We start from the raw sequence: 25735 nt of genomic DNA, 5'->3' as shown, positions 1-25735 counted from the left end.
GCTTAGTCGCTGCCTCTGGTACTATATCTCCAGCCCCCCCTGCCCCCCGTATGGACAATTTTGCAAAAATATATCCAAGTAGCAATGACTAAGAATGCTAAATAAAACCAACCAGCTACTTAGAACAAATGAAGCCCACAGCTGAAAGGAAAGGATGTTTTCACTGATTCCTGAAACCCACACAAACGAGTTTCCCCGGTTATTTTCTAAACTTCTGCCCCTTTCCCCTCGTCTGAAACCAGATGGACTCAAGATCCCACACTAGCCCCTGCCGGGCCGAGGAACTGTTCATTTCCTGCCCGCCCCAGCGCTGCCCACCAGCTGCCTCTCTAGCCCACACAGAGCAGGTGTCCGACCGGCTCCTCCCCGAGCCGCGGCAGCGAGGGTGAGATGGCCAGGGCACCGCGTCCAAGCTCGCGTGATCCCACACTGGGCATCGCAGTCAAGGCCGTGAGCACCGCACGGAGCACCGGACGTCACAGCAGCAGCAAAGGGAAAGCCTCCCTCCGGCCCTTTCTCCATCCGGGCCATACCAAAGCATCGCACAAGCTCTGCCCGGAAGCCAGTGATTCCCCGGGCGGGGGCGGGGACACGTGACCCAAGACCCCCAAGGACCCTTTGTCCTCTAAAAATCCTGTGATGCCAGATGCTCCTGATTGGGAACACTGGCCAGGGCAGCCCTCCCCTGCCACTCTCTTGGACCAGAGGCCAAGCGTGTGATCAAGAGAGCAGAGGAGCCGGTGGCGGGAAGGGCAGGGGGGCAGCGGGGTGGGGTGAGGGGATCCTGCAGTAGTGGCCGCCAGGGGAGGAAACCCTCCTGCCCTGGGTTCTTGTTTGGCCAGAGTCCTTTCTTCTGAACCCGCCGGCGGGCCTGTGGCTGTGGTCCCTGTGAAGATGTGCGGGTCCCCTCGGGGCTGCACTGGACGCTGTGAGGCAGACCCTGCCATCCAGAAGAAAGTGGAGGCCTGGGAAGACGGGGAGCAGGGGGGGAGGCAGGGCTCGGGCATGAGGGATGCAGCATGATGGAAGCCAGGAAACCGGCGCTTCCCATGTCAGTGGGGAGCCGGCCACGCTTGGCCCACATGTCAACATGCTCTGGCACCTCTGGGCGAAGGCTCAGTATCATGCCTCCCACTGTCCACCCAGCCGCCCAGATACGGGTCTCTAGACTGTCCTGCTGAACCATCACTTCTGCGGCAGACTTTCGGCAGAAAGATACTTCTTTATTTATTTGTAATTAATATTTTTTTAAATTAAAAAAATTTATTAGTGAATCACCATGAGATACAGTTACAGACTTATAAACTTTCATGCTTGCGTTTCAGTCATACAATGATGAGTACCCATCCCTCCACCAGTGCCCATTCTCCACCACCAATGTTCCCAGTATCCCTCCCACCACCCACCCCCGTCCCCTCCACCCCACCCCGCCTCTGCGGCAAGGCATTCACTTTTGCTCTCTCTCTCCTTTTGGGTGTTGTGGTTTGTTGTTGAGGTATTAAGAGCCTACAGTCTATTTTCAGCCCACATCTCCCATCCTGAGTGGTCCCTTCTAGCTCCCTTTGCTTGGTGGTCCCTTCTTTATCTGAGCTGCCTTTTCCCCTAGCATGTGAGGCTGGCTTCTAAGCTGTCGAGTAATCCTTCTGGTCCTTACCTCTACTATTCTTGGGTGTTAGTCTCCCATTCTGTTACTTTATATTCCACAAATGAGTGCGATCTTTCTATGTCTGTCCCTCTCTTTCTGACTCATTTTACTCAACATGATACTTTCCATGTTGATAGAAAGATTCTTTAGAGCAGAAAACTCAGTGAAGGTGTGTGTGTGTGTGTGTGTGTGTGTGTGTGTGTGTGTGTGTGTGCTGCTTTTCTTTGCTCTTGTTTTTGTTTTTGGGCCACACCTGTGGTGCTCAGAGGTTTAGTGCTTGGAAGTGAACCCTGGCGGCGTCCCAGGGACCGTACGTGGAGCAGGGGTTGAACTGGGATCAGCTGCATGCAAGGCAAGAACCTAAACCCCTGTGCGCACTCTCTGGCCCCTAGTTTTCCATTCCTTTTTTTCCCCTTTTGGATTAAGGCCACACCAGATGGAACTTGGGGCTTATGCTGGCTCTGTGCTCATAGATCACTCCTGGCATTGTCTGGGGGAGTCACATGATTGAACTGGGGTTGGCTGCCAGTTAGCAATTAGGTCTAGCCCTTAGGTTTCTGTGCTTTGTTTGATACCGACTGACTGACTGTTTAGCTTTTGGCCTATATCCACTGGTGCCTGGGGCTGACTCCTGGCTCTGTGCTCCAGGATGGCTCCTATGGGTATTCACCGTGCACTACATGGTTTAATAACATGCGGAGAAGTTGTTCAGTGACAGTGGAGAGTGTGGGAGTTGGGAGGTGGGTGTGTGTCATTCCAACAGTTCCTGGTGCCTACTGAGAGCGCCTTCCCTTCCCTGCGAGGCACGGGACACAAGCGCCCACGCCGGGGTGATGCTCAGGAGCCAGGGTCTGTGCTGCGTCCACTTCCACATGTCCACGCACCATGTCCACCACATGTGCATGCTCACTGCATCCACCACCACATGCACACACACCCCCTTCCACCGCCCCGTGCATGCAAACTTGGCCCACCACCACATGGACACACGCTCCACCCATCCATCGCCATGTGCACACACACCGCATCCACTGCCACGCGCAGGCACACGCCATCCTCACACACTGCGTCCACCACCATGTGCGTGCACGCTCTGTCCCCACCACACACCTCACACTCTGCCCCCCGTCACCGCACACACTCTGTCCGCCAGAACGTGCACACGCCCTCCATGCACCATCACGGGTGTGCACACTACGTTCACCACCACGTGCACGCAGACTGCCCACGTCACCCTCGATGCACGTGCACACACACTCCATCCACCACCATGTGCATGCACGCTCTACCCATCACCCTGTGACGCACGCTCCGTCCACTGCCATGTGCACACACCCTGTAGAGAATACTTGTCCCTGCTCTTTTCCATCAGAAGCTTCTAGCCTTTTCCCCAGACTTAGTTCAAGAACCACTTCTTGATGTGGTTTTTGGCATTACTTGGAACTATTTCCAAATCCTCAAATGCAGTCTGGCCTGTCAGCCGGGGTCCCAGACAGCCTTGCTTACAGGTCTACCTCACAGCTAGAGTCTGCTCCCGGCGGTCACACACACGGTCCTGCTCGTGTCTCTGTGTCCCCAGCGCCCCGCAGAGAGACTCTGACAAGAGGGCAACGGTTCCCAAACGCCAGCACATCCGACACAATCCAGACAGCTGCTCCAAACACCATTTCCTGGTCCCTAGCTCAGAGTTCCTGATTTCAGGACACCTGGGCAGAGGTGTCGGGGCATGGGGTGGCGACGATGAGAACTTTGACATATTCCTCCTCGGAGCTGCTGTGGCCGAGTGGGGGTCACCTCCGAGAGCCACAGGACATAGCAGGGGACTCACCAAACGCCAACCTTCATTAACAAAGGACTAGAGGACTGGGAGGAAAAGGGGCTTGACCGCGCTTGCTCTGGGCTCTTCCAACTTCAGGTGAGTCACAAATTGTAACCCAACAAAGGGGTCATCAGCCGAGGCGTCCCCGACAGGGACAATGACAGCACCCGGGCCCCAGGCCAATGCACTGCGTGCTGGAAACTGTGACACGGCAGCATCTCGAGGCAGGCCATTTTAGTGCTCACCCTTCCTAAAAGGCAGTGGGGGCCGAGCACGGTTATGTGCATGTGATCCTTTCTCTCCGCCACATGTTGTTGAGGGCGGGGCTGGAGAGGAGGGGGAGGGGTAAGGGGGGGTGGGCAATGCTGCGTCTCCCACTTCTAAGCTCAATCAGGGGAGCGAGAGAGGGAGTGAGTATGTATGTGTGTGTGTGTGTGTGTGTGTGAGTGAGTGTGCACGCGTGTGTGGCTGAAAGGAGCTGCAGGGCAGCCAGATGCCAGGAGAGAGAGGGAAACAGGGGTGCAGCCTTCATCCATAGAGCCCGATGACGCTTTCTCGGCGGGGACTGTGGATCGGCTCTACACAGGACACAGGAAATTATTTAAGTGAATTTCCCCCCTCAACTCTTTCAAGGATGGCAGGAAATCTCTTCACCCGGGTAAGTGTACTGGAAGGGAGTTAATACAACACACACACACACACACACACACACACACACACACACACACACACACACACACCCCTGCCTTAGGGCATGAGCACCTCCGTCTCTACAGGACTGGCAGCTATCAATCCATTCAGTTTAGGCCCATTTTGATGGGGAAAGAATCTGGCACCCCAGCCAGTTCAATATTATGGGGTTAAACTAACAAGACTCTGAAAGACACCTGAGTAACAATTCCTGATGAAGAGGCATGGACTGTCGGCACAATCATAGTTATCAGCTTGCAGTGAGAAAACAGATGGTGCGTTTTAAATCACTCCTGTAAGTGAGCTGACCTGTAAATTGTCATTAATGCACCAGGTCTTCACTTGCTCTGCTGTGTAATCAGCCTTTTATCTCCTACCAGGGAAATCCATTAGCCACAGGCATCTCCACTATTTTTGTCTCTTCTCAGCTATTAAAACATTATTGTATTAAATAATTCACCCTTGATAACTGGTCTTTGCTTTCATTTGCACCACGTTGGAAGCAAATAAGAACAGATATTTACAGTTTAGACTGCAGAATGGCAGCAGGATGATACGCCTCTTTCCCAAGGACTTCCTCCCCCATCCTCACCCCCAGAGTCCTGCCCTGAGGAAGGCCGAGAAGGAAGCAAGCAGTGGGTCTGGGGGTCCCCTCCTTCCACGAAAGACATACACTGCTGGGCAGGAGCTGTCTGTCCCCAGGCCCCCACCCTCCAAACCCTGTGAGCCTGCGACTTCTCCCCCGAATCCTCGGCTTGGTCTTTGTCTCACCTGGCTGTCATGTACCAAGGCCATGAGCTCCACGTAGCCCAGTGGGCAGGCTCAGTGGACAAGGAACTAGGATGTTTATCACATGTAAGACTGGCCGATGCCTCAGAGTAAGCCAGGTCGGCACAGACAGATGGACACCAGGTAAAGGGAATGATAGATTTTATATCTAGGTGCAGTCTCTCCCTCCCTCCCTCCCTTCCTCCCTCCCTCCCTCCCTCCCTCCCTCCCTCCCTCCCTCCCTCCCTCCCTCCCTCCCTCCCTCCCTCCTACCTTCCTTCCTCCCTCCCTCCCTTCCTTCCTTCCTTCCTTGCAGTGTTCAGGTCTAACTCCTGGCTCTGTGCTCAGGAATCACTCATGCCACTGCTTGGGGGGCCATACGGGATGTCGAGGATCGAAGCCCAGTTAGCCGTGTGCAAGGTCCTATCCCCTGTGCTCTCTCTCTCTTTGGCCCCTTTCCTTTTTGAGAGGAACACACAATAGACTTGCGGTGATTTTTGAGATTGAAACCACTCAGTTTGTCACATACTAAATTAAAACATACCGCACAAGACGATCTCGCAATAACCCACAGCAACTACGTGCGACGGTAAAGCTTTGGCTGCTGACACCACACCGGCTGCTTAGGGAAAGGTGCCCGGCTGGAGGAGAAACTGCCCTTCTGCAGCCCAAAGAGGAGAGGTTTCCAGGCAGGGCAGGCTGGGGGAGGGGACTCCGGCATGGGGGTCCCAGTTGGGCTCGGTCCTGAGTGCGGGGCTGCCGTGCGGTTGCTGAGCTGGCCCGGAAGTAGGGCAGAGCTGAGGCTCCTCCACAGAGTGCTCTAGCCGTGGGGACAGGCAGGCGTGTGACTCTGGGGGCCCTGTCTGCAGCAGCAGCACCTCAGGGCTGGAGCTGTGGAGGAAGCCAGGGGGCGGGGAGGCCCTAGCCCGGCCCACCCTGGGCACTGCCCTGTCCAGGCACGCCTGCGAAGGCCCAGGGCAGAGCGGAGCTGACCTCTCGGGGTCATCGGTGTCACGAGGTGGAGGGTGTTTATCACGGTGGCCTCGAGGGCAGGTGACCCCGGCCGCTGAAGGGTCAGGAGGGTCCGCCCTCTCCCCCTTCCTCCTCCTCACAGCGGGGCAAGAATCCCAGCCCAGGGACTGGACAGTCATTGCCCAGATGGTGACGAACAGGAGAGACAAACCCCAGGAATGTTCCGAGCCTGAGGCTGCATGCACACGCGTGTCCACATGTGTTTCCGTGTCTGTGTGTACAGATGTGTGTGTACGTGTGGCTGAAGAACTCAAGGCCCCAGAAAGAGCTGCTCGAGCAGTTTTCGAAAGAAGTAAAGTCCTATGAAATCACACGACGGTGAGCTCACTGATAAGGGAGGCCTTCATGCTACTGACCGGGCAAGCTTATGTGCGTACTTTTAGGGGGTTTGTTTTTGGGGCACACCTAGCAATGCTCAGGGGTAACTCCTGGCTCTGCACTCAGAGATTACTCCTGGTGGTGCTCTGTGGAGCATGCAGGATGACTGGGAGCAAACCAGGTGCGGCGATGTGCAAGGCAAACCCCCTCACCACTGCACTACCACTCGGACCCCAAGGTGCAGTTTCTAAACCAAATACCCTCAGATACTGACGTGACCAGCTCGAGTAGAAGACGGTCCGACGGTCTGATCTAGGAATTCGGAGGCCGAGACTGAAGGCCTTCAGGCCTTTCCTGGCCGAGCCCAGTCTGTGTCCGACACATGAGGGGCTTGACCAGTGACAAGAGCAGTGAACGTGTATCTGTGGCTGCCAAGGCGTTGTAGGGGCGGGGTGGCGGGTGGGGGGGGGGGGGCGCAATGGCACCAGAGCAGCCTGGTCTGCTGTCACGATTTTAACACAGATTCGTGGTTTGGTTTGACTTAACTCTCAGCGTCTCTCCAGGGATTGTTTTCTTTCCTTCCTCTCCTGAGGGGGATGGAGTTTGGGTAGGAGGTGGGCCAGGGCTGCGAGGGCCCCTGAGGGAACAGGTCTGTGGGAACAGCTGCCGCAGTGGGACCTCGCCCCAGCTCAGCGCCCGACTTCCGCAGTGTCCCCGCCTCGCCCACCCTTGAGTTTCAGACGCTCGGGCCCTCAGGCTGCTCTGTGATTTGCGGCTGAGTAATGACTATAATAACAGCACAGAGCACGGCGTCGGGAGCCATGTCAGAGGAGACGTAAGAGAGGCAAGTTCTCTCGGAGCTTTGGGACGTCCCAGGGAACCGGGGCCGCACAGGTGGGGAAAGTCCCGAGTCAGCAGAACTCCCGAGAAGCCACACTGGCCCATCCCTGCTACCTCCTCTGTCTGCAGCTAAGACTCACTGCAGAGCGCTTCTCTCGAAATGCTGCCTACTTTAGTGATCGTGTCTGTCATATTATGATTCTGGTAGTGCTTTTACTTGGTACCTTGGATTTGGATGATTTCTGCCTGGGTTCTACTTTTTCTATGAAATCATCACTTTTTTTGTGGGAAGAATCAAGGCCAGATTGATCTTTCTAGCATTCATCGTGCAAAACACTGAGATACTGAGTCCAGGAACAGATGCTCTGTCTAATCATGATGGCGGGACACCATCCCCGCGCTGTGCGCAGGGCATACTCCTGGCTCGTGGTCGGGAATCTCTCCCGCTGGGCTCAGGGGACATCTGGGAGGCCAGGGATGGAAACTGGGCTGGCTGTGAGCAAGACAAGCACCCTCCCCACTCTATTCACTCTGCCCAAAGTGAATCATTTTTCATAGCAAAGGCAAGGTGAGATTTTGGGGTCAGGCTGAGTCCTAACCTTTCTTTTTTTTTTCTTTTTGGGTCACACCCAGCGATGCACAGGGGTTACTCCTGTGCATCTGCACTCAGGAATTACTCCTGGCAGTGCTCAGGGGACCATATGGGATGCTGGGAATCGAACCCGGGTTGGCTGCATGCAAGGCAAACGCCCTCCCCGCTGTGCTATCACTCCAGCCCCGGAGTCCTAACCTTTGAAGCATTTATTTGTCACTTAAGCCATTCCAAGAATTCCTTCCTCCCTGGCTTCTGTAGTCCCCTCCTTCTGATGCCATTCATGCTGTTCCATCTAGTGGACGCTTACACCTCTGACACTGTTTCCCAAGGAAATAGATTGGGAATTCTAAGTAATGGTTTTCAGGTGCAGGTCTTGAAGCAGAGCAAGAAGTTTATGCCACTGGCAGGGACCCCAGGGGGCTGCTGCCTGGTCACTGCCCGCATCACAAAGGACGGTCACCGCTCCACCATTCAGGAGCAGCGGAACATGCTAGCTGGGAGACGCAGGGCTGGCTGGGAAAGCTCTCCGTGTTCTAGAAGGAATGGTGATTTTCATGAAAAGTTCCCTGGCCCGCACCAGCAGCCATGGCGAACACAGATGTTCTTTGCACACAAAACTACTAAGATTCTAGATTGCAGTGATGCTAGATGATTCTAGAATCCTATGGCCTTAAGAGTCAGCTCACTGGAAGGTGTGGACGGGTTGGGCTCAAGCTACATCTCAGGTACGTGCTTTTGTATTATCTTGCATCCTTTCTGGGATTATTTTCCTTATCAAGGGTCTTCCCCGGGGCCCTCGGAGGGGATGGGCTCCAGCTTCCCTACCCACCCCAAGCAGAGCTCCCGGTGGCCGAAGACCACCGGAACCTAGCTACAGCCATGCTGGAGGCCTCTCTCCACACGTTCAAACAGGCTTCATGCATGAAGGTACAGGCAGAGGTACCCAGGTGCGTGTAATCCCATCAATAGCCAACATCCAGAGAGAGACTTAAAAGCAAACTCTCAAGTGCGCGGCCGCACAATATCTTTAGCCTACTTCTCCTTCTCCCTCTGGGAGAAACTGGCAATCTTCTGAGAGTTTCCTGCCCACATGGGACAGCCTTGCAAGCTTCCCATGGTGTATTCATATGCAAAATCCAGTAATAAGCTGGATCCCATTCCCCTGACCCTGAAGAGCCCCCAGTGCAACATCGTTAGGAGGGCTGAGTCAAGATAGACTCCTAAGATCTCAGGGAAAGGATGAAATGAGATGTTACTGAGCCCGCCCGAGAAATCGGTGATAACAGGATTTCATGATCGTGATCGTGATCAAGGGTCAAGTGGAAAGAACTAGTAGCTCTGTCATTCTTTTCAGATTACTGTGTGTGTGCGCACGCTTCCACATACATGAACTCATTTGGGGTCTTTCTCCTTTTGTGGGTGTAAAAGTGGAGGCAGTGAAGGTTAAGGAGGGTCCACAGGGGCAGGTGCTCCCTGCACAGTGCTGCTCAGATGTGAGTCCAGCCTAGCTGAACAGCCGCCCCAACCCAGTCTGACATGTTTGTTTATCTGTTTGGTTTTTGGGTCACAGTGCAAAACAGGCGTTTATATTCTGAGAAAAAGAACTGATGCCCTTTCTAATAATAATGGGGGAAAAGTAACTTGGGGAGGGGGCATGCCCCCCAGCTGTGCTCAGGGCTTACTGGCAGTGCTTGGGGCTTGTTCCTGTACTCAGGGATCGTTCCTTCAAGTGCTCGGGGACCATGTGGGATGCTAGTGATTGAACCTAGGCCAGCCACCTGCAAGGCAAGCACCTTGCCCACTGTACTCTCTCTCCAGTCCCTCTGGCACTTCTAATTCCCCTTCCTCGGTTTCCCCATAGTGTGCCAGCCATGTAGCACAGTCACCTATCTGGCACCTGAATTGTTATATATTTGTTGGATATTTCTTTCCACTAGCATACAATCTCCATCAAAACAAAGAGAGCTGTTTTGCTCACTGCAATAACCGTGGGCCTCAGGGAAGTGCTTGGCCCATAGAACCACAATATTACTGGATGAACGAGAACTCTTTGCTACAGATTTTTTTTTTTTTTTTTGCTTTTTGGGTCACACCCAGCAATGCACAGGGGTTACTCCTGGCTCATGAACTCAGGAATTACTTCTGGCAGTGCTCGGGGGACCATATGGGATGCTGGGAATCGAACCCGGGTCGGCCGCGTGCAAGGCAAATGCCCTACCCGCTGTGCTATTGCTCCAGCCCTGCTACAGAGTTTTTCTTGAGGAATCTTTGCTATGAGAGACAGAGGAAGAGAGAGGAGAGAGAGAGGAGAGAAGAGTGCAAAGATGTGGAGAGCCGGCAGGAGTAGGTGGGATTTCACAGGAAGATGCCGAGGATCACAGAGTGTGCATGTACTTGTAGAAGTGACCCCACAGCCTTGGAAGGTGTGACAGTACAGGAGAAAGGAAAGTTGGTATGAACGACACTGTGAGCTAACTAGGCCATGGGGGACGGCCTGAGTGGATGGACCCTTCCGAGACAGCATATCAATGAACACTGAGGAAAGGCAAAGGGGGAGACAGGCAGACGGACCTTGTGAGCCTTCAATGATTGTTACTAATTTCTATTCTGTCTAGTTGAAAGGGAAATAAAAAAAGAAGGAAGGTTCTTGAGGTCTGAGAGAAGAGAAGGTGTGAAAGAGAGAGAGAGAGAGAGAGAGAGAGAGAGAGAGAGAGAGAGAGAGGAGAGAGAGATGACTTAGGGGCAGGTGGTAGGATTGTGTGGCTCAGTTGGATTCAGGTCATCAGTTTCCACCCACACATATGTGGGGAGATGCTGAGTTAGATTCAAGAAAGTTTGACTCTTGGCCAACCTGGGTTTGAACCCTAACACCTCATCTGTTCCCCTGAGCACAGAGCCAGGAGTAAGCTCTGAGCACTACTGGGTGTGGCCAAAAAACCCAAATAAAACACATCTGCCTGGCCACTCCAAAGGGAACACATCTTGTTCAATATGATTCTAGACCCCTGGCGCTGCCATGTAGGCTCACCTACCAGCCCTGTCTCAGAGGCTCCTAAATACATCTCAAAAGAGATCAACTAGCCACAAAAAGTTATTCCATATGGGTCCCCAGCTGAGACCTCCAGGGTGATCTCGTAGGGGGACAGGTGAGCTCCCGCCCTGCCAAAGCCCCGGCAGCCGCATCCCGGCCCCAACGCCACTACTGTGCCCCCACCTCAGGACTGAGCTCCAGAGAACCCAACCTGCCCCAAATTCCAGGTACATGGGTTTTTAAATTGCGGGGGTGAGGGGAGGGTTGAAAACTCAGAGGCGGGATGGGCAATCTCCCTCCACCTCCCTGTACGTCTGGAAGCCCAGGCAGCCACACCCAGTTCTGCCCCAGTTAAATATTCTGGATTTTCTGGAAGGCACTCCCCAGTGCAGCTCCAAACTTGACAACATGGACAAACTCACTCATAATTTCAAGAGTCAGAAAAAAGTATCACACAGGGTGGTGCCATACTATGAACGAGCTGGGAAGGTGTGATGGCATGAAGAGGGTAAGCGATGGAAGAAAAGACTCAGCAGGGCCCAGGCACTCAGTCACTTCAAGTGCCACCCCAGTCTGAGTCCCCTGGTTCGGTCTGTGTCTTCTGCCCCCAAAGGTCACAGGAGTAAGAGATCCCATTCTGGGGCCAGGGAGACAGGGCAGGAGCTAAGGCGTCTGCCTCATGTCTTACCAACCCATTTGATTCCCAGAACAAATGGTCCCCCATGTACTGTCAGGGGTCACTCCTGAGCATCTCCAGGTGGCCTAGATGATCCAGAGAGAGAGGGAGAGAGGGAGGAAGAGAGAGAGAGAGAGAGAGAGAGAGAGAGAGAGAGAGAGAGAGAGAGAGAGAGAGAGAGACATACAGAGAGAGTCAGAGAGAGACAGAGAGAGACAGAGAGTCAGAAACAGAGAGAGGAACAGAGAGAAAGACACAGAGAAAGAGGGAGAGACAGAGAGAGGGAGGGAGAGAGAGAGAAAACCACACAGAGATATGTTACATTCCTCTGCACTAGGCAAACCTCGGCAACAAAGCCATTGGCGGTTCACCTAGTAGCTGCCAGGCTCTAGCCGACTCTTCTGACCCACGGCGAGGGTCGGAAGCGTCTGATCAGTCAGTCTACCTTCCGGGGCCCATTCCGGGCAGCTCTTGGGGAATTGTGATCCCAGGTCTGCAAAATTCACAAGGATGATGCCAGCTCTAAACTGGGTGAGCAGTGAGGTTCATGCCAAGTATTTTCTCCCCAAGTGAATACACATCGATATTCATTCGTTTCAAACTCGGACTGGGTGGAGTCCAGGTTAGTGAGGCTGGTTGTGCTGAGGGAGGCGACTTGGTTGCTCTTAGTTTCCCAGAATGCAGCTGGCCATTGAGGAACGATGGGAACGCTTGTGATTACCTGGAGATGATGCCTTTCATGAAAGATGCAGAACCCAACTGTTGAGTAGCGAATCACTCCCTCTCCACTTCCTCTCCAGCTTGGAGGAAGAGGACCCGTCCCTCACCCTATTACTCTAATTGAATTCCAACTTGGGTAATTACATTATAATTAAATAAAATTTCCCCATAGTTTTAGCTCAGTGACAAATAGTGCTAGTCAAACAGCTACATTTCACTCCCAGAAACATATCCTTCCTACACTGCAGTGATAACTGGAGTGATTTATAATGGGGAGATGCGTATGAAAAATGCACAGTTCATAAAATATTTTAGGTATCATTCATGATTACATATGCTTTTCTCAGCATGAGATAACATTAATTTCTATTATATAATCTTTCATCTAATTTCTCATATGCCTTTGTGCCAAAGGAAGACAGCTAATTAGCATTTCTTATTTTCAGAACAATTTTGGTTTAGTTAAGCGGTAGCTTGTTCCTTTTATTTCTCTGTGTTGTGGTGAGTGTGTACATGAGCGAGAAAGAGGGAGACACTTCTTGCAGTGTCGGGGACTGAACCCAAGGCCTCACACATGCAAGGATCGCGCTCTAGGACGGAGCCAGCACCCCAGATGGAATTCAGAACCTCGGGAGACAGACCGGGGTAGGAGTCATTGCCTCCCACTACACACAGGGAAAAAATGAAAATCAAGACTGTCTACTAAGCAGAGATGAAGCCAGTTAATTCTCAAGACTGTTCTTGGAATCCAATCTTCCTCGGGGCGCCTGGCCCAAGGTGTTCTAGAAAACACTGGGGGGACTAGCAACCGCATTCTCGTTTTGTTTGATAAGGAGAGAAGAAAGGGCGGAGCCTCTGGGACCACAGATCACGAATCTGAAAGAGTCGATGATTTCATGAGGAGTCCGAGGCCTCTACAAACCTGGGTCCTGATGGGATCCATCCTTGCACCCCATACTAGGGACTCTTTGTGTCTACGTGCTGTCCCCCAGGATAGCTCAAGGGGACAACCGTGTGAGGAAAGGGTTATAAAGTGGTGCCAAAGCCGCCACGTTTTAATGTTGACCTCTCCGTGACCTTTTCCAGAGGTCGCAGGTGACTTTCCATAAATGGTATTAAAGACAACATCGAGATAGATACTCACAAAAAGCAGCAGGAGCAGCGGCGTTATCACGATGCCCTGGAAGAAACAAGAGAGACGAGGGTCATTTATTAGCCCGGAAAGCAGCTGCAGCTTCTTTGCCATTTTTATTCAGGTTTCACGGTGGGGCCACACCCCGTGGTGATCAGGGCCGACTCCGGGATCTGTGCTCAGGAGTCACTCCTGGCGGGCGGGGCTGCTGTTCCAGCCACCCTGGGCCAGTTACACTGAGTCACAGAACACCTTCCCCTTCCCACTGCCGTTTCCTCAAATGGAGGAGGTACAGCAGAGGGGACCCCCATCTCAGCTCTCCCTATCACGTTCCAACCCCCCTGACATCATTTGCAAGTGCCCCCCCATCTCCCCAAAACTCATCCCTTCTGATCCCTCCCACGCTGCCGCCGTCTCCCTCGGGGGCGACAGGCCCGCCTTCTCCCTCCTAGGCTTTCAACTCTAAGTTGGATAAAGTGCCCCCTTTCAAGGAAAGACAGGTGCTTGAGTCCCCGTCGGGGTGCTCTCCCGAGCAAAGACTACGTCAGGGGTGATGAATGAGATGTCGCGGTTTTGTAATGTGAGCTGATGTCCCCCAGGAAATGAGCTGGGATCGCAAACTCATTTCACTTGATTAGACTCCGTGTCTCCGTGGAGCGAGGCGAGTCTTTCATCTAATTCAGCCACACTGGGCCACGGTGGTCCCTCTGCCTCCCCGAGGCAGGAAGGGGCAAAAGATTTGTTTTCTTCCATGACAGGGAACAGTTTGAGGCTGTTGTTCGCCGGGGCTTGGTACAAGCTCTCAGGTTTCGGGAAGGTAAATCTTGAAAGTCAGGTGCTGGAGTTGGGGACTGGGCTGACGTCTCAGATGTCGGTCAGCAGCTGATGATTCATCCCTCTCAGCGCCCGCCTTCTCTCTCTCTCTCTCTCTCTCTCTCTCTCTCTCTCTCTCTCTCTCTCTCTCTCTCTCTCTCTCTCTAACTATCTATCTATCTCAACACTTCATCGCCATGTAGACAAGGTGGGGGGGGGAAGCCTTTCATATTTTTGTTCACGAATTTGACTTGGGACTTTAAAATTGCTAAGTGGGTACGGAGACAGACCGACAGACAGACAGGTGGAGGCTATAGGATGCCCAGGATCGAGCTTCACTGGGATCCCTCCGTTACTGTTATACGGAAGTCTTTCTGTCGTGACAGTAACTACATCCTCCTAGGTGTGGCCCGGGAAGGAATCTCTCACCTGCAACAGCGGTAGGATAAGCGTGTTCACGCGGGAAGAAGGCTGAGCACGGTCACCCCCTGGAGACACTTGTTCTATGTCAGAGGAGTGAACATGAGGACCACGTTCTTTCTGGGGCTCAACGTAATTTCCTTTGCAACCAACAGTACAGGGGCCCGGTGCATGCCTTGCACACTGCTGATCCAGGCTCAATTCCCAGCACCCCCTGTAGCCCCCTGAGTACTGCCAGGAGTGCTCTCTGAGCACAGGGTCAGAAGTAAGCCCTGAGTACCACCGACCATGCCCCCCACCAAACAAACAAAATTTATGAATAATATTCTGCGTTAGCACTTCCACACACATTTGTAAAGTCTGACTTTCCCTTATGGAAGGAGTCAGGCTACATACAGGCCCCATTCTGTAGGGAAAAAAAAAAAAAAGGAATTTAGCAAAGTCAGGCAGCTGGCCCAAAGTCACACAGCAAATGAAGAGGGAAAACCTGGGCTCAAGCCTGCCTTGTCCAACTCCCAGGCTGGACAGAGCGAATTGGCTCCTCACTGCCGCTGGTCCCTGGGCCGTCGATTCAGCAGCCCGTGTGGCTTTCTACCCTGCTCTGTTCGCCACACGCAGGGACCAGTTGCTGTAAGCCTGTCATTCGGCGAACCCCTTCATTCTCAAAGGCAAAGCGCCCGAATCAGCTGGAGACCCACAGCCCAGCTGGCTCCAGCAGATAGTTACCGACACACTTGGGTGTTATTTTATTTTTTCCAAGTCTTAGGATATGTGTTCCCAACAGAGTAACCAATTCATACACATCAGAACTTGAATTTCTAACTCGGATTCGCGAAATTTCCTTATCTGTTTGCATTAGCTAAGAACAGATCGTCATAGGCTGCTGAAGTCTGGTTTTCAGGTACATCAGGGAACGCGGCAGTGGCAGGGCATGTCCTGAGCATAGCGCCCCACGTAAGCTTTGGGGAGGCCACGCCAGTGGTTATTTGAGAAGTAACAGCCAATATCCTGGGAGCATTTATCTTCGACTGGATGATGAGCTAAGCCGCTGTGGATGCCAGGTCACACTCACAAAACCCTGCGAGGAGGTGCCCCCCAACCCGGGGAGGAGAACCACGGCTGGGTGAAAAATGAAGCAAACATGTGCCAAGAATCCAACTCTCGTTCCCTGACTCCAGTGCTCAGCTCCCGGATCCCGAAAGAAAAGTCGCCACCATCTTCAGCTCTTCCCATTGGCTGTATCTTAAAGAGCAGACCCGGGTAGGGCTTCAGACTCAGGACGGCATTTGGATGACACAAAACAGACAGAGGATTAAGGCTTCTCTGGGACAAGGCGAATTCTCTTTTTAAGTTAGGTGCTTGCAAGGATCTTTTCTAGAAAGGGCGAACTGAACACATAAATAGGAACAGCCGTGACCCCCGGAAAGTGGCAAGTCAAACAAGCAGGTGATGGTTCTCCGGCACACAGGGGGCTCAGAGCGTTTCCCTTTCTCTCTCTCTCTCTCTCTCTCTCTCTCTCTCTCTCTCTCTGAGTAAATCCTAAGGAAATGAGCAAAAGCAATGAGGCTCTGCATAGAAGTTCTACCACGGGGGGTGGCGGGGTGGGGGGATGTGGCGGTGATGCCCTCCTGGCCAAGTCAAGGTCAACACAGCCGTGAGACGCAGGGAGAACATCTGACGGCAGTACCTGAAAGTCAAGCCACAAAGTGATGGTCTTTGATTGTCCTATAAAAACCCTTCAAAAAATCCATTTACACCTCTGATGTGAACGACTGGGTGAATATATTTCAATGACTTAGGGAAGAGCGGTGGTGGGGGGGGGGGGGAAGGTGCTAAATCAGAGGCCCTGAGATTTAGTTGCATCAAAATACGAACCAAGAAACTTTCAAATACCAGCAAAACTGTGACTACGCCACTTTCAACAAAAGGACTTAGGGAAAAGGCAACACTGGAGTAAACTATCTATTTTTTTTTCTACTTTTCAAAGTTAAAGCACTGTGACTTACGAAGTTATCTTTTCCCCTCTTTTAAATAGAAAATGGTCTTTAGTGCTTTTCCGCAGAAGCCACTGGACTCATACAGACACCAGCACTGACTTCTCAAGCCTCCAACAAACCCACGTCCTGAACTAAGTTTTGGAAAGGACGCTTCGCTCTGCCCGGCTTCTCTTTCCTTTCTATTGATGAAGCGCTGGTTTGAGAGCACCACAGGGGATCTATAACCCTTCACCACAGTCCAAATTTGATTTCTTATTTTCTTTCCTTTTTGGGGGAGGTGTGTGTGTGTGTTTGTGTGTGTGTGAGGGGGGGGGTTCATACCTGGCAACGTTCAGGTTTAACTCCCGGCTCTGAGCTCAGGGATCACTCCTGGCAGTGCTGGGGAATTATCTTCATGCCAGGAATGATGGAACCTGGGTTTACCATGTACAAGGCAAATGTCTTAACTGCTGTACTATCTCTCCAGCCCCAAGCAAATGGTTTGATTTTGGGTGTGTGTGTGTGGGGGGGGGGTGGGAGGACGCACCCAGCAGTGCTCAAGGTTAACTCCTGGCTCTGTGCTCAGGAATCACTCCTGATTGGCTCAGGGGGACCATATGGGATGCTGGGGATTGAGCCTGGGTTGGCTGTGTGCAAGGCAAATGCCCTACCCAATGTACTACTGCTCCAGCCCCTGAATGATTGTTTTCTTAACTAAAAGGCAAAAGTTAAGTATTGAATTTTCTCTCATTGATGAAACCTGCAGAGTCTCTTGCCCCCGTGCCTGGCTGTCTTCACTGGGGCCCCTTGGAGGGCGTGGGTTGAGTTTCCCTCCCGACCTGAGCAGAGCCCCGGCAGCCAAAGACCTCCGGAACCCAGCCACAGCCATGCTCAAGACCCCTCTCCACATGTTCAGACGAGCCTCATGCATGAAGGAACTGGCAGAAGAACCCAGGTGTGCGGGACCTGGGGCTGAGATCTCCAAGCCTGCTGGGATTGGGACTGGGCCTCTTCTGCCCAGATCCCCCATTTTCCAGTAGCTAGGCAGTCACACCCAGAAACTGCCCCTGGTCTGTGTAATCCCATCAATAGCCAACATCCAGAGACTATAAAACCAAGCTCCCGACATCTTATAGCCTAGTTCTCTCTCTCGGAGAACCTGGCAAGCTACCAAGAGAGAGCCTGGGAGAGCCTGGCAAACTCCCTGTGGCGTATTCATATGCCAAAAACAGTAACAATGATGGATCTCATTCCCCTGACCCTGAAAGAGCCTCCAATGCGGCACCATTGGGAAGGACGAGTAAAGAGAGGCTGCTAAAATCTCAGGGCTAGGACAAATGGAGATGTTACTGAGACTGCTCGAGAAAATCGATGATCAACGGGATGAAGATGATGATGATGATGATGATGATGATGATGATGAATCCTGGGTTTTCTGAGGAGGCTCAGTCCTCACCTGCAGTATGATCTGGACCTCTCCCGCCTTTGCAGCAGTCACATGACACTGTCCTGGCTGCCCGCCGCTGGGGAAGCCACGGATGTTGGCATAGGCCGGCCTGGCCCTGGCTTTTCTGCAGTGGGCAAGGTCTTCTTTACACTCACTCCCACCATCCCCACCACCCTCTTCCCCAGACCCAAGCCCCACCAACTGGGTGACTCGCCTTCCTGGTGAAGGCCTTGGAAGTGGAAGAGTTTGTATGGAGTGAATACCTGTTCCCTGGGGAACGTTTTCAGAGGAAACAGGAGTGAGCAAGCTGTCCCCACATAAGGAGTCTCCAGGCTGAGAGTGGGGGACCGTGTGGGGGTGGGTCCCTGCTCCCTCTTGGGGGCGAGGGGGTTCTGAGTTTTCCCTTCCACACACTACCCCACCATAAAGCCAGAGTCCACAGCAGAAGAGGCAAGTGAATAAAAATGTACCCAGTGTGGAACAGCTTGTTCAAACAGGAGTTCAGTCGTTCAAGAGCTTTGGAGAACAGGTCAGTTCGTGAACTACCCAGCAGTCCAGAGGGATACACCTTGGTTTGACTTCCATATACTACTGGTTGTGCCCAAGCTGTAAAACTGTATGTCTGTTTACAACATTTTGTCTAGTGGGGACAAAACTCTTTCTGACTAGTGAAAAATCAGTCACAGCAGCTATTGGTTCTATTATTCATTAGGTAATTAGCCAGATTTGCAAGTAACTTCGGCCTGCTTGCTTGACAAATTATAATCTCCATTTGTATGATCTTTTTCAAACCAAGTTTCCCTTCCCGCTGTTTCCTTCATGAGTCAGTCCATACATGTCTGACACCTGTCCATTCTACAGATATGCTTTTAGCTCTTGTCAAAATTACACTTTGACAATTCCTTTAGTATGAATCTTGTACTCACACCAAGCCAAAGATCCCTTTAGAGTCAAAAAGGAAAATTGATGTCAATTAAAAATCCCAGTTCCTGACACTTTCACCTGTGTCATATGTAGTATTATCTTCCAAAGTGAGAGGACTTACATTTAAACAAGGAGGTCAGAGTGCATGACCCCTGAGGATGTGTCCTGATGAACTGGGGTGTCAAGACACAGTAAACTTTCCAGAAGAAAGAGGAACTGGGATCTAGGGAAGGGCAGCAGGAGAGCGCGTGGTGGCTGACTGGCGGGTCACCCCCTTCCTTCCCCTCCCCTGCCTTTTCTTCCTCCCTAAAACCCAATCTTCACACAGCAAGTTTCTTAGAGTCTGAAAGTCGGACGTTTCTCGGTGTGTGCATAGCTCCCTCCAGGGGGAGATGCCCAAGCAGCGCAGACCATCACTCTGACCTGTTTCCGGGCCCAGTGCACAGCAGTAAAGACATCACACATCTGGGGTGGACAATACCCGTGGCTGAAAACCCCCAGTTATTTCTCTCTAGACTGAGTCAGGGCTAGCCACAGAACTCTGAATTACAACACTGCTGGCCAGGTAGCCTTTCTGCAGATACCTTTATCCAGCTACACCAGCCTCCCAGAGGACAACCACCTAGGGGTTTAACGACGGGGTTTCTGGACCTGCAAAGCAAAGGTTCCCTCCCCAGACTGTGGTGACCCCGTGAAAGCAAGGCCAGCCTGTGAATGGCAGCTGGCTTGTCTCAATGACACACATTTAATTAAACATTTATTGGGTACTAACAATGTATCAGACAGTGAGGGTGCTGAGGGAAAAACTTCCAAAAGACAACACACACATTCCAGTCATCTTGAACTTTTACCTGGACTCTGTTTCTGTGAGGCCTGTGGGAGGGGCTTTCTTAGGATTTCTTTATTCTTTCTAAATTTTCTAATCTATTGCAGGGCATTATTTACCCATATAGAGTCACTTTTTGGCCTCTGAAACCAAGTGTCTGAATCTTATCAAATTAATATGAATATTATCATGAATTTATGCCCTGGTCCATAACAACCCACTACAGAATGCAGTTCTTCCTTGCCCTTCTTTATTTTCAATACTTGTATGAGAAAGTAACTCTACTCTCAATATATTGTGACATTTTTTAGATCAAAGTAAGGGTCTCATATTCTTATGGGACTTCTTATTAGTTATTTATTATTATTATTATCTTATTAGATATAAACTTACTGCTTTTTGGGATTTCAATCTGTCATGGATAAATTCAACAGCCACCTACGGTTGGGATTCCAAGACCCCTATACTGGTAGGTATGGGGGAACAGTGGGGATGAGAAATACACAGTGGATGCTTCAGCTTTTAAAAGGAGAACAGACAAGTAATCACAGGGAAATACTGAGTGCATGGAAAAATCTCAACGTGGTATGGGAGAGTTTTGGGGGAAGGTGAATAAAAACTGGAGAACTCTAAGCTGAGTAGGAGGTAGCCAGGCAAAGGGGGAAAGACCAGAAGAGGAAGGGACACACAGGCAGGGAGAAGAGCTGTACCAAGGGTCTGGAGCAAGGGAATTAAAGACATTGGAAGGAAAAGAGGGGAGCAGCTGTGAGAGAAGCAGAGGAACGCACGCACAGAGAGTTTGTGTTTCCTCTCCGAAAGGAAAAAACACTCAAAAGAATTTACTCTGCTGTGGCATGGGGAAAAGGCTTATAGCTACAGACTGGTGATGATAACCCTTCTTTAAGTCGTAATCATGGCGGGTGCAGTCTAGAGAAGAGATTAAAGTGATGGAAAATGAAAAGGAGGGAAACTAATTAGAGGTTTGTTCAGTAATTCGGGCAGGAGCTGATTTGGACTCTGGAAGGACTCAGTCATCAAGATAGACATGACATATTCAAGAAGTATTTGAAATGTACATGGGAAGATTAACTAAATTGGAGGGGGAGTATACTGAAAAAGAAGGAAAGAAGTTATTTTGGACAAAATAGGTACACTGTAGAGTCAATTACTAAGCCATGGTAGAATTAGGTTTATTTTTGCTGGAGAAGATGATGAATTTCAAGGGTCTCCAAGACCTCCAGATGAAAACAGCATAGCCAATAACTACTAGTTTCCTGACAGAGAAGATAGGAATAAAGTAAGGTGAATAAAATGTGTATTGGAGCTCAGTGAAGGTCCAGAGGAAAATTATTTCAGTGGAAAAATCAGTTTGAAAATGAAATTGGAGTAGATTACAGCAGACAAAGAGTGGAGACCAAGGGGCAGAATTTAAAGAACTGTCAGGGAGAATTTTTTTTTTCTCTTTGGGTCACATCCAGCGATGCTCAGGGGACCATATGGGATGTCGGGGATCGAATCTGGGTGGACCATGTACAAGGCAAACGCCCTACCCGCTCCAAACTTTGTCAGAGAAACTTGGCCATAGAACCCATCGCTGTGGGCCCGGAGTGTGAAGGGAATGAATCTGAAGAAAAATGGTTGATGTTTGGTTGTGTTCTGTTGTTTGCTTGTTTGCTTTTTAGAAAGGTAAAACCCAAGAGCTTTCAAAACTCAAAGCAAAGAGTCCAAAGCGGGTACAGGAGAATGGGGATTGACTCAACAAAAGGGATGATGTCTGTCCTAACATCTCCACCAGGGGAGAGAAATCTTCCACAGATGGAAAGTTTATCGTCAGAGGAAAGAGGACAAATAGACACCTCCTCCTCATGAGCTGAGGGAGCACATACATGAGGTGCTGAGGGAGAGAGTATCCCATCTGTGAGGCCAGAACATTGTAGAAGCTTTCACTTGAGTGTCTATGTTTTAGAAGGGTCTCACCCCATGAGGGAAAGAGGTTCAGAGAAAGGGGCAGGCTGGTAGCCAGAGACCTGTGTCATGATTACCGGGAAAGGGTGAGCTCAAGCAGTGAAGAGACTCACACTACTTGGAAGATGGCAAGTTTCCTGGATGCTAGCAGGCGACACAAGATTTCCAGCCAGACTTTCCTACGATCCCGAAATACCACTTCTGGGAATACATCCAGAGGGTGCAAGAATGCACAGTAGAAATGACATCTGCACCTTTATGTTCATTGCAGCACTGTTCACAATAGCCAAACTCTGAAAACAACCCAAGTGCTCTAGAACAGATGACCGGTTAAAGAAACTTTGGTACATTTACACAATGGAATACTATGCAGCTGTTAGGAGAGATGAAGTCATGAAATTTGCTTATAAATGGATAAACATGGAGAGTATCATGCTAAGTGAAATGAGTCAGGAAGAGAGGGACAGAAATAGAAGGACTGCACTCATTTGTGGAATATAAGATAACATAATATGAAATTAACACCCAAGGACAGTAGACACAAGGGCCAGGAATACTGCCCCATAGTTGGAAGCCTGCCTTAAGAGCTGGGGGAGAAGGCAGCTGGAATAGAGAAGGGATCACTAAGTCAATGATGGTTGGAAGAATTGTTTGGGATAGGAGGTGTGCTATAAGTAGATAAAGGACCAAACATGATAACCTCTCAGTATCTGTATTGCAAACCATAATGCCCCAAAGTAGAGATAGAGTATGGGGGAAATGGTCTGCCATGGAGGCAGTGGGAGGGTGGGAAGGGAGGGTATACTGGGGACACTGGTGATGGAGAATGTGCACTGGTGGAGGGATGGGTGTGTGATCACTGTATGACTGAAACTCAAACATGAAAGCTTATAACTGTACCTTACGGTGATTCAATTAAAAAAAAATTTTCAGCGAGAGACAGGGGGCTTTAGCTCGCAGGATGAGTGGCTGAGTATGATAGGGCTCTGCAGACCCCCGAGTTGGCAGGGCACTGCAGGGGGCTCAGTTAGCTGCCCACACATATCGTGGGAAGCATTTCACAGAAGATCCGTATTTAAGGAATCCATACCTTTCATAATGGGCAGGAAGAATGCCTGCCCTTCACTTTATAGGGAATACTGTCTTCATTTTCTAAAGCAGCGAGCAAATCTGCCCTTTGCTCCAGTGGGAAACACTAACTCTCTCTTCCGAGGCGATTCGCTGCACAAGCCACCTGGGAAAAGGCAAGAACAAAGGGGACCAAAGGGTGTGCAGCTTGCCCTGCACGTAGGTGATTCTGGTTCACTCGCTGGCACCACAAGTGGGTCACTAAGCACAGAGCCAAGAGTAAGCCCCAAGCATTTGCTCCTAAGGACATTCTTTAGTAAACTCATTTTTATTTTTTTAATTTTTTTTTTTTCTTTTTGGGTCACACCCGGCGATGCACAGGGGTCACTCCTGGCTCATGCACTCAGGAATCACCCCTGGCGGTGCTCAGGGGACCATATGGGATGCTGGGATTCGAACCCGGGTCGGCCGCGTGCAAGGCAAACGCCCTACCCGCTGTGCTATCGCTCCAGCCCCAGTAAACTCATTTTTAAAACAACAACCACAAAATAGGCATTTTACTTATATATTTTGGGCCACACCCAATGCTCGGGGCTTAATCCTGGCTCTGTGCTCAGGGATCACTCCTGGTGTTGCTCAGGTGAGCTCAGGAATCGAACTCAGGTCAGCGGCATGCAAGGCAAGCATCCTATCTTCTGTACATGGTTCTAGCCCCCCAAATAATTATTTTAAATCCACCAGAAAGCCTCCTCTCTGAGATACACATGATGTTCTTGCACTCTGTGCCCCCTGTGACACCCAGTTAAGTCTGATTCTCAGCAGCTCGACTCCAACTCCTGACTCTCTGCCTCTCTGTCTCTCTCTCTCTGTCTCTCTCTCCTTTCTGAATGGCGGCTTTCCCGACGGCTTCCTGAAGCCCTCCTCCTCACTCCACTCAAGCATGGTGGCCCTCAGCGCTGACCTCACTCATGGGGAAGCTGTCTGAATTTCAGCGGCCACCCTAGACCCAATGCAGCATCCTTTGTATCTGCAAAACGTGTGCTCCAACCCTCTAAGCTACCTTGCTGGCCCCAGATATTTTTGGACCTACTCGGCTAAGCACTCTGACGTGCCAGAGATCTAGAAGTGATCATTTGGCAAATTACATCAACGAAAGGAACTAAGAGTCTTTAAGGCAATTGAAAATCTATGCCAACGTCATTTTTCTAGTTCCCCAGTAGAGGGCAACTTTCACACGCTTTGACAGTTAAAAAAAAATAATCAATGCCCACGACTTCCTTTAAGAAACACAACCACACAAAACAATAGTTGGTGTCTATGAATGGATCTCCACTGACAGGTAGCTATAAAAGTCCATGGCATTTTTAATATGTAATTAAGAATTGTTTCATAATGAATAATTATTGTTTTAGGATTAATATGGGTCGTGGCAAGAACTTTGGAAGTAGTAACTGCTAGGTCATCATGATGATGCCGTTATCAGCCACTGAAATATGAAAGGCAAATGATGAGGGTACTGTTATTTACGAAACATCTGAAAGAGTTTCCTCTTGATCAAGCCCTCAAATATGGCTACTGGGTATGCATAAAACAAGCCCCAAAGGGCCAGGATACAATATCTCAAAGTGTAACTGTCTTATAAACTCTGAAATAGCAGCCATCGGTAGTTATGTTTTAAATAAAATCACCTAAAAATGTATTGATATGTATGTATATATGAATCCAGGTATTCACATATATATATATTTTATCATAACCCCTTAGCCATATCAAGTTGAATATTGTACGATGTATGCTTATTCATTCACTCCTTAAAAATAATTTACTGAGCACTTACTATGTGCCAGAGAGAATTCCAGATATCAGCAACACAGTCTGACAAATCTGTGTCATGGAAACTCTTGCCTCCTTGGAGTTTCCATGACACATGATTTAAAAGTCATGCACACAGAGCCGCCTTTATATTACAAGCCCAAGCATAGATATGTACTGTGTCTCATAATTAGAGTTTCTTTACATTTTTATGAAAATAAAAAATTGAGTTTCTGTTTGTTCTTGCTTGGGGGTGGGTGGGGTGGGGACTCACACCACACCCAGGGGTATGTGGAAATACATGACCAAGGTGGACTAATGGGTCAGTGCTAGGGCTGGAGGCTGAGGTGCTCAGGAGCCCTGGGGCCACAGCCAGCCATGCTCTGCAGAGCACTTGGAGCTGAGGAACGACCCAGGGTCCAGCACCACCCCTGCACCATCTCCTCAGCCCTTCAGTTCTATCTTAAAGAGAAACATAACAAGGGGAAAAAACGGTTCATAATCAATACTCCAAGAACACTTGCTGATCTTGAATAATTGCATGGATCTGATTAGAAAACGTTTAATTGTATAGAAAAGTCATAATTACAGAATTAAAAGTAAAGGTTCCTAGCACCCTTCTCCCCCTAGAAACGTCACCATTGCTTGAGACCTTTTTATAGAAAAGAACAAATCCACAACCGCCCATTCCCCTCCTCTGCCACTGCCCACCTAAGCCTTCCTTGGTCCTTCAAGTCAGGGTTTTCTTAAAATATTCACATGATTCTGCATAGAGCTTTACCTTCTCCCCACTACACTAGTTCTATAAAAGAATCTGCTGATATAAAAGACTACAAAAATATAATTTATTCCTGGATTTCCAGAAGAAACCTGGAAGAATTACTTTCCCAGGTTACACAGAGGCAAATAAAAATAACAGATAAAATCAGCAACTGCTTTGGATTAAAAACTTACCAATAATGGGGCTGGAGTGATAGTACAGTGATAGTGTGGGCGTTTGCCTTGCACGTGGCTGACCCAGGTTCGATCCCCGGCATCCCATATGGTCCCCCAAGCACCGCCAGGAGTAATTTCTGAGTACAGAGCCAGGAGTAAACCCTAGCATTGCTGGGTACGATCCAAAAAGCAAAAAAACAAAAACAAAAAAAGAAAACCCCAAAAACCTTACCAATAACTTCATCAGATCACATACACTTGCCTTTGAAAGAGTATCTCTAG

General features: G+C 50.2%; 1 protein-coding gene across 2 annotated transcripts in view; it reads right to left on the bottom strand.

Moving 5' to 3' along the window:
• The window catches only part of SLC10A7 (solute carrier family 10 member 7), a 202711-nt gene that overhangs the window by 36738 nt on the left and 140238 nt on the right, over positions 1-25735 (bottom strand). For both annotated transcript variants that reach the window (XM_055144943.1, XM_004606192.2), the window contains one exon: positions 13279-13314. In XM_055144943.1, coding sequence (XP_055000918.1) covers positions 13279-13314 — 36 coding nt within the window. The remainder of the gene's footprint in view (positions 1-13278; positions 13315-25735) is intronic.

Source organism: Sorex araneus, chromosome 7 (assembly GCF_027595985.1).
Source record: "Sorex araneus isolate mSorAra2 chromosome 7, mSorAra2.pri, whole genome shotgun sequence".
NCBI classification, from domain to species: domain Eukaryota; kingdom Metazoa; phylum Chordata; class Mammalia; order Eulipotyphla; family Soricidae; genus Sorex; species Sorex araneus.
This window is presented reverse-complemented; position numbering and strand designations above follow the sequence as displayed.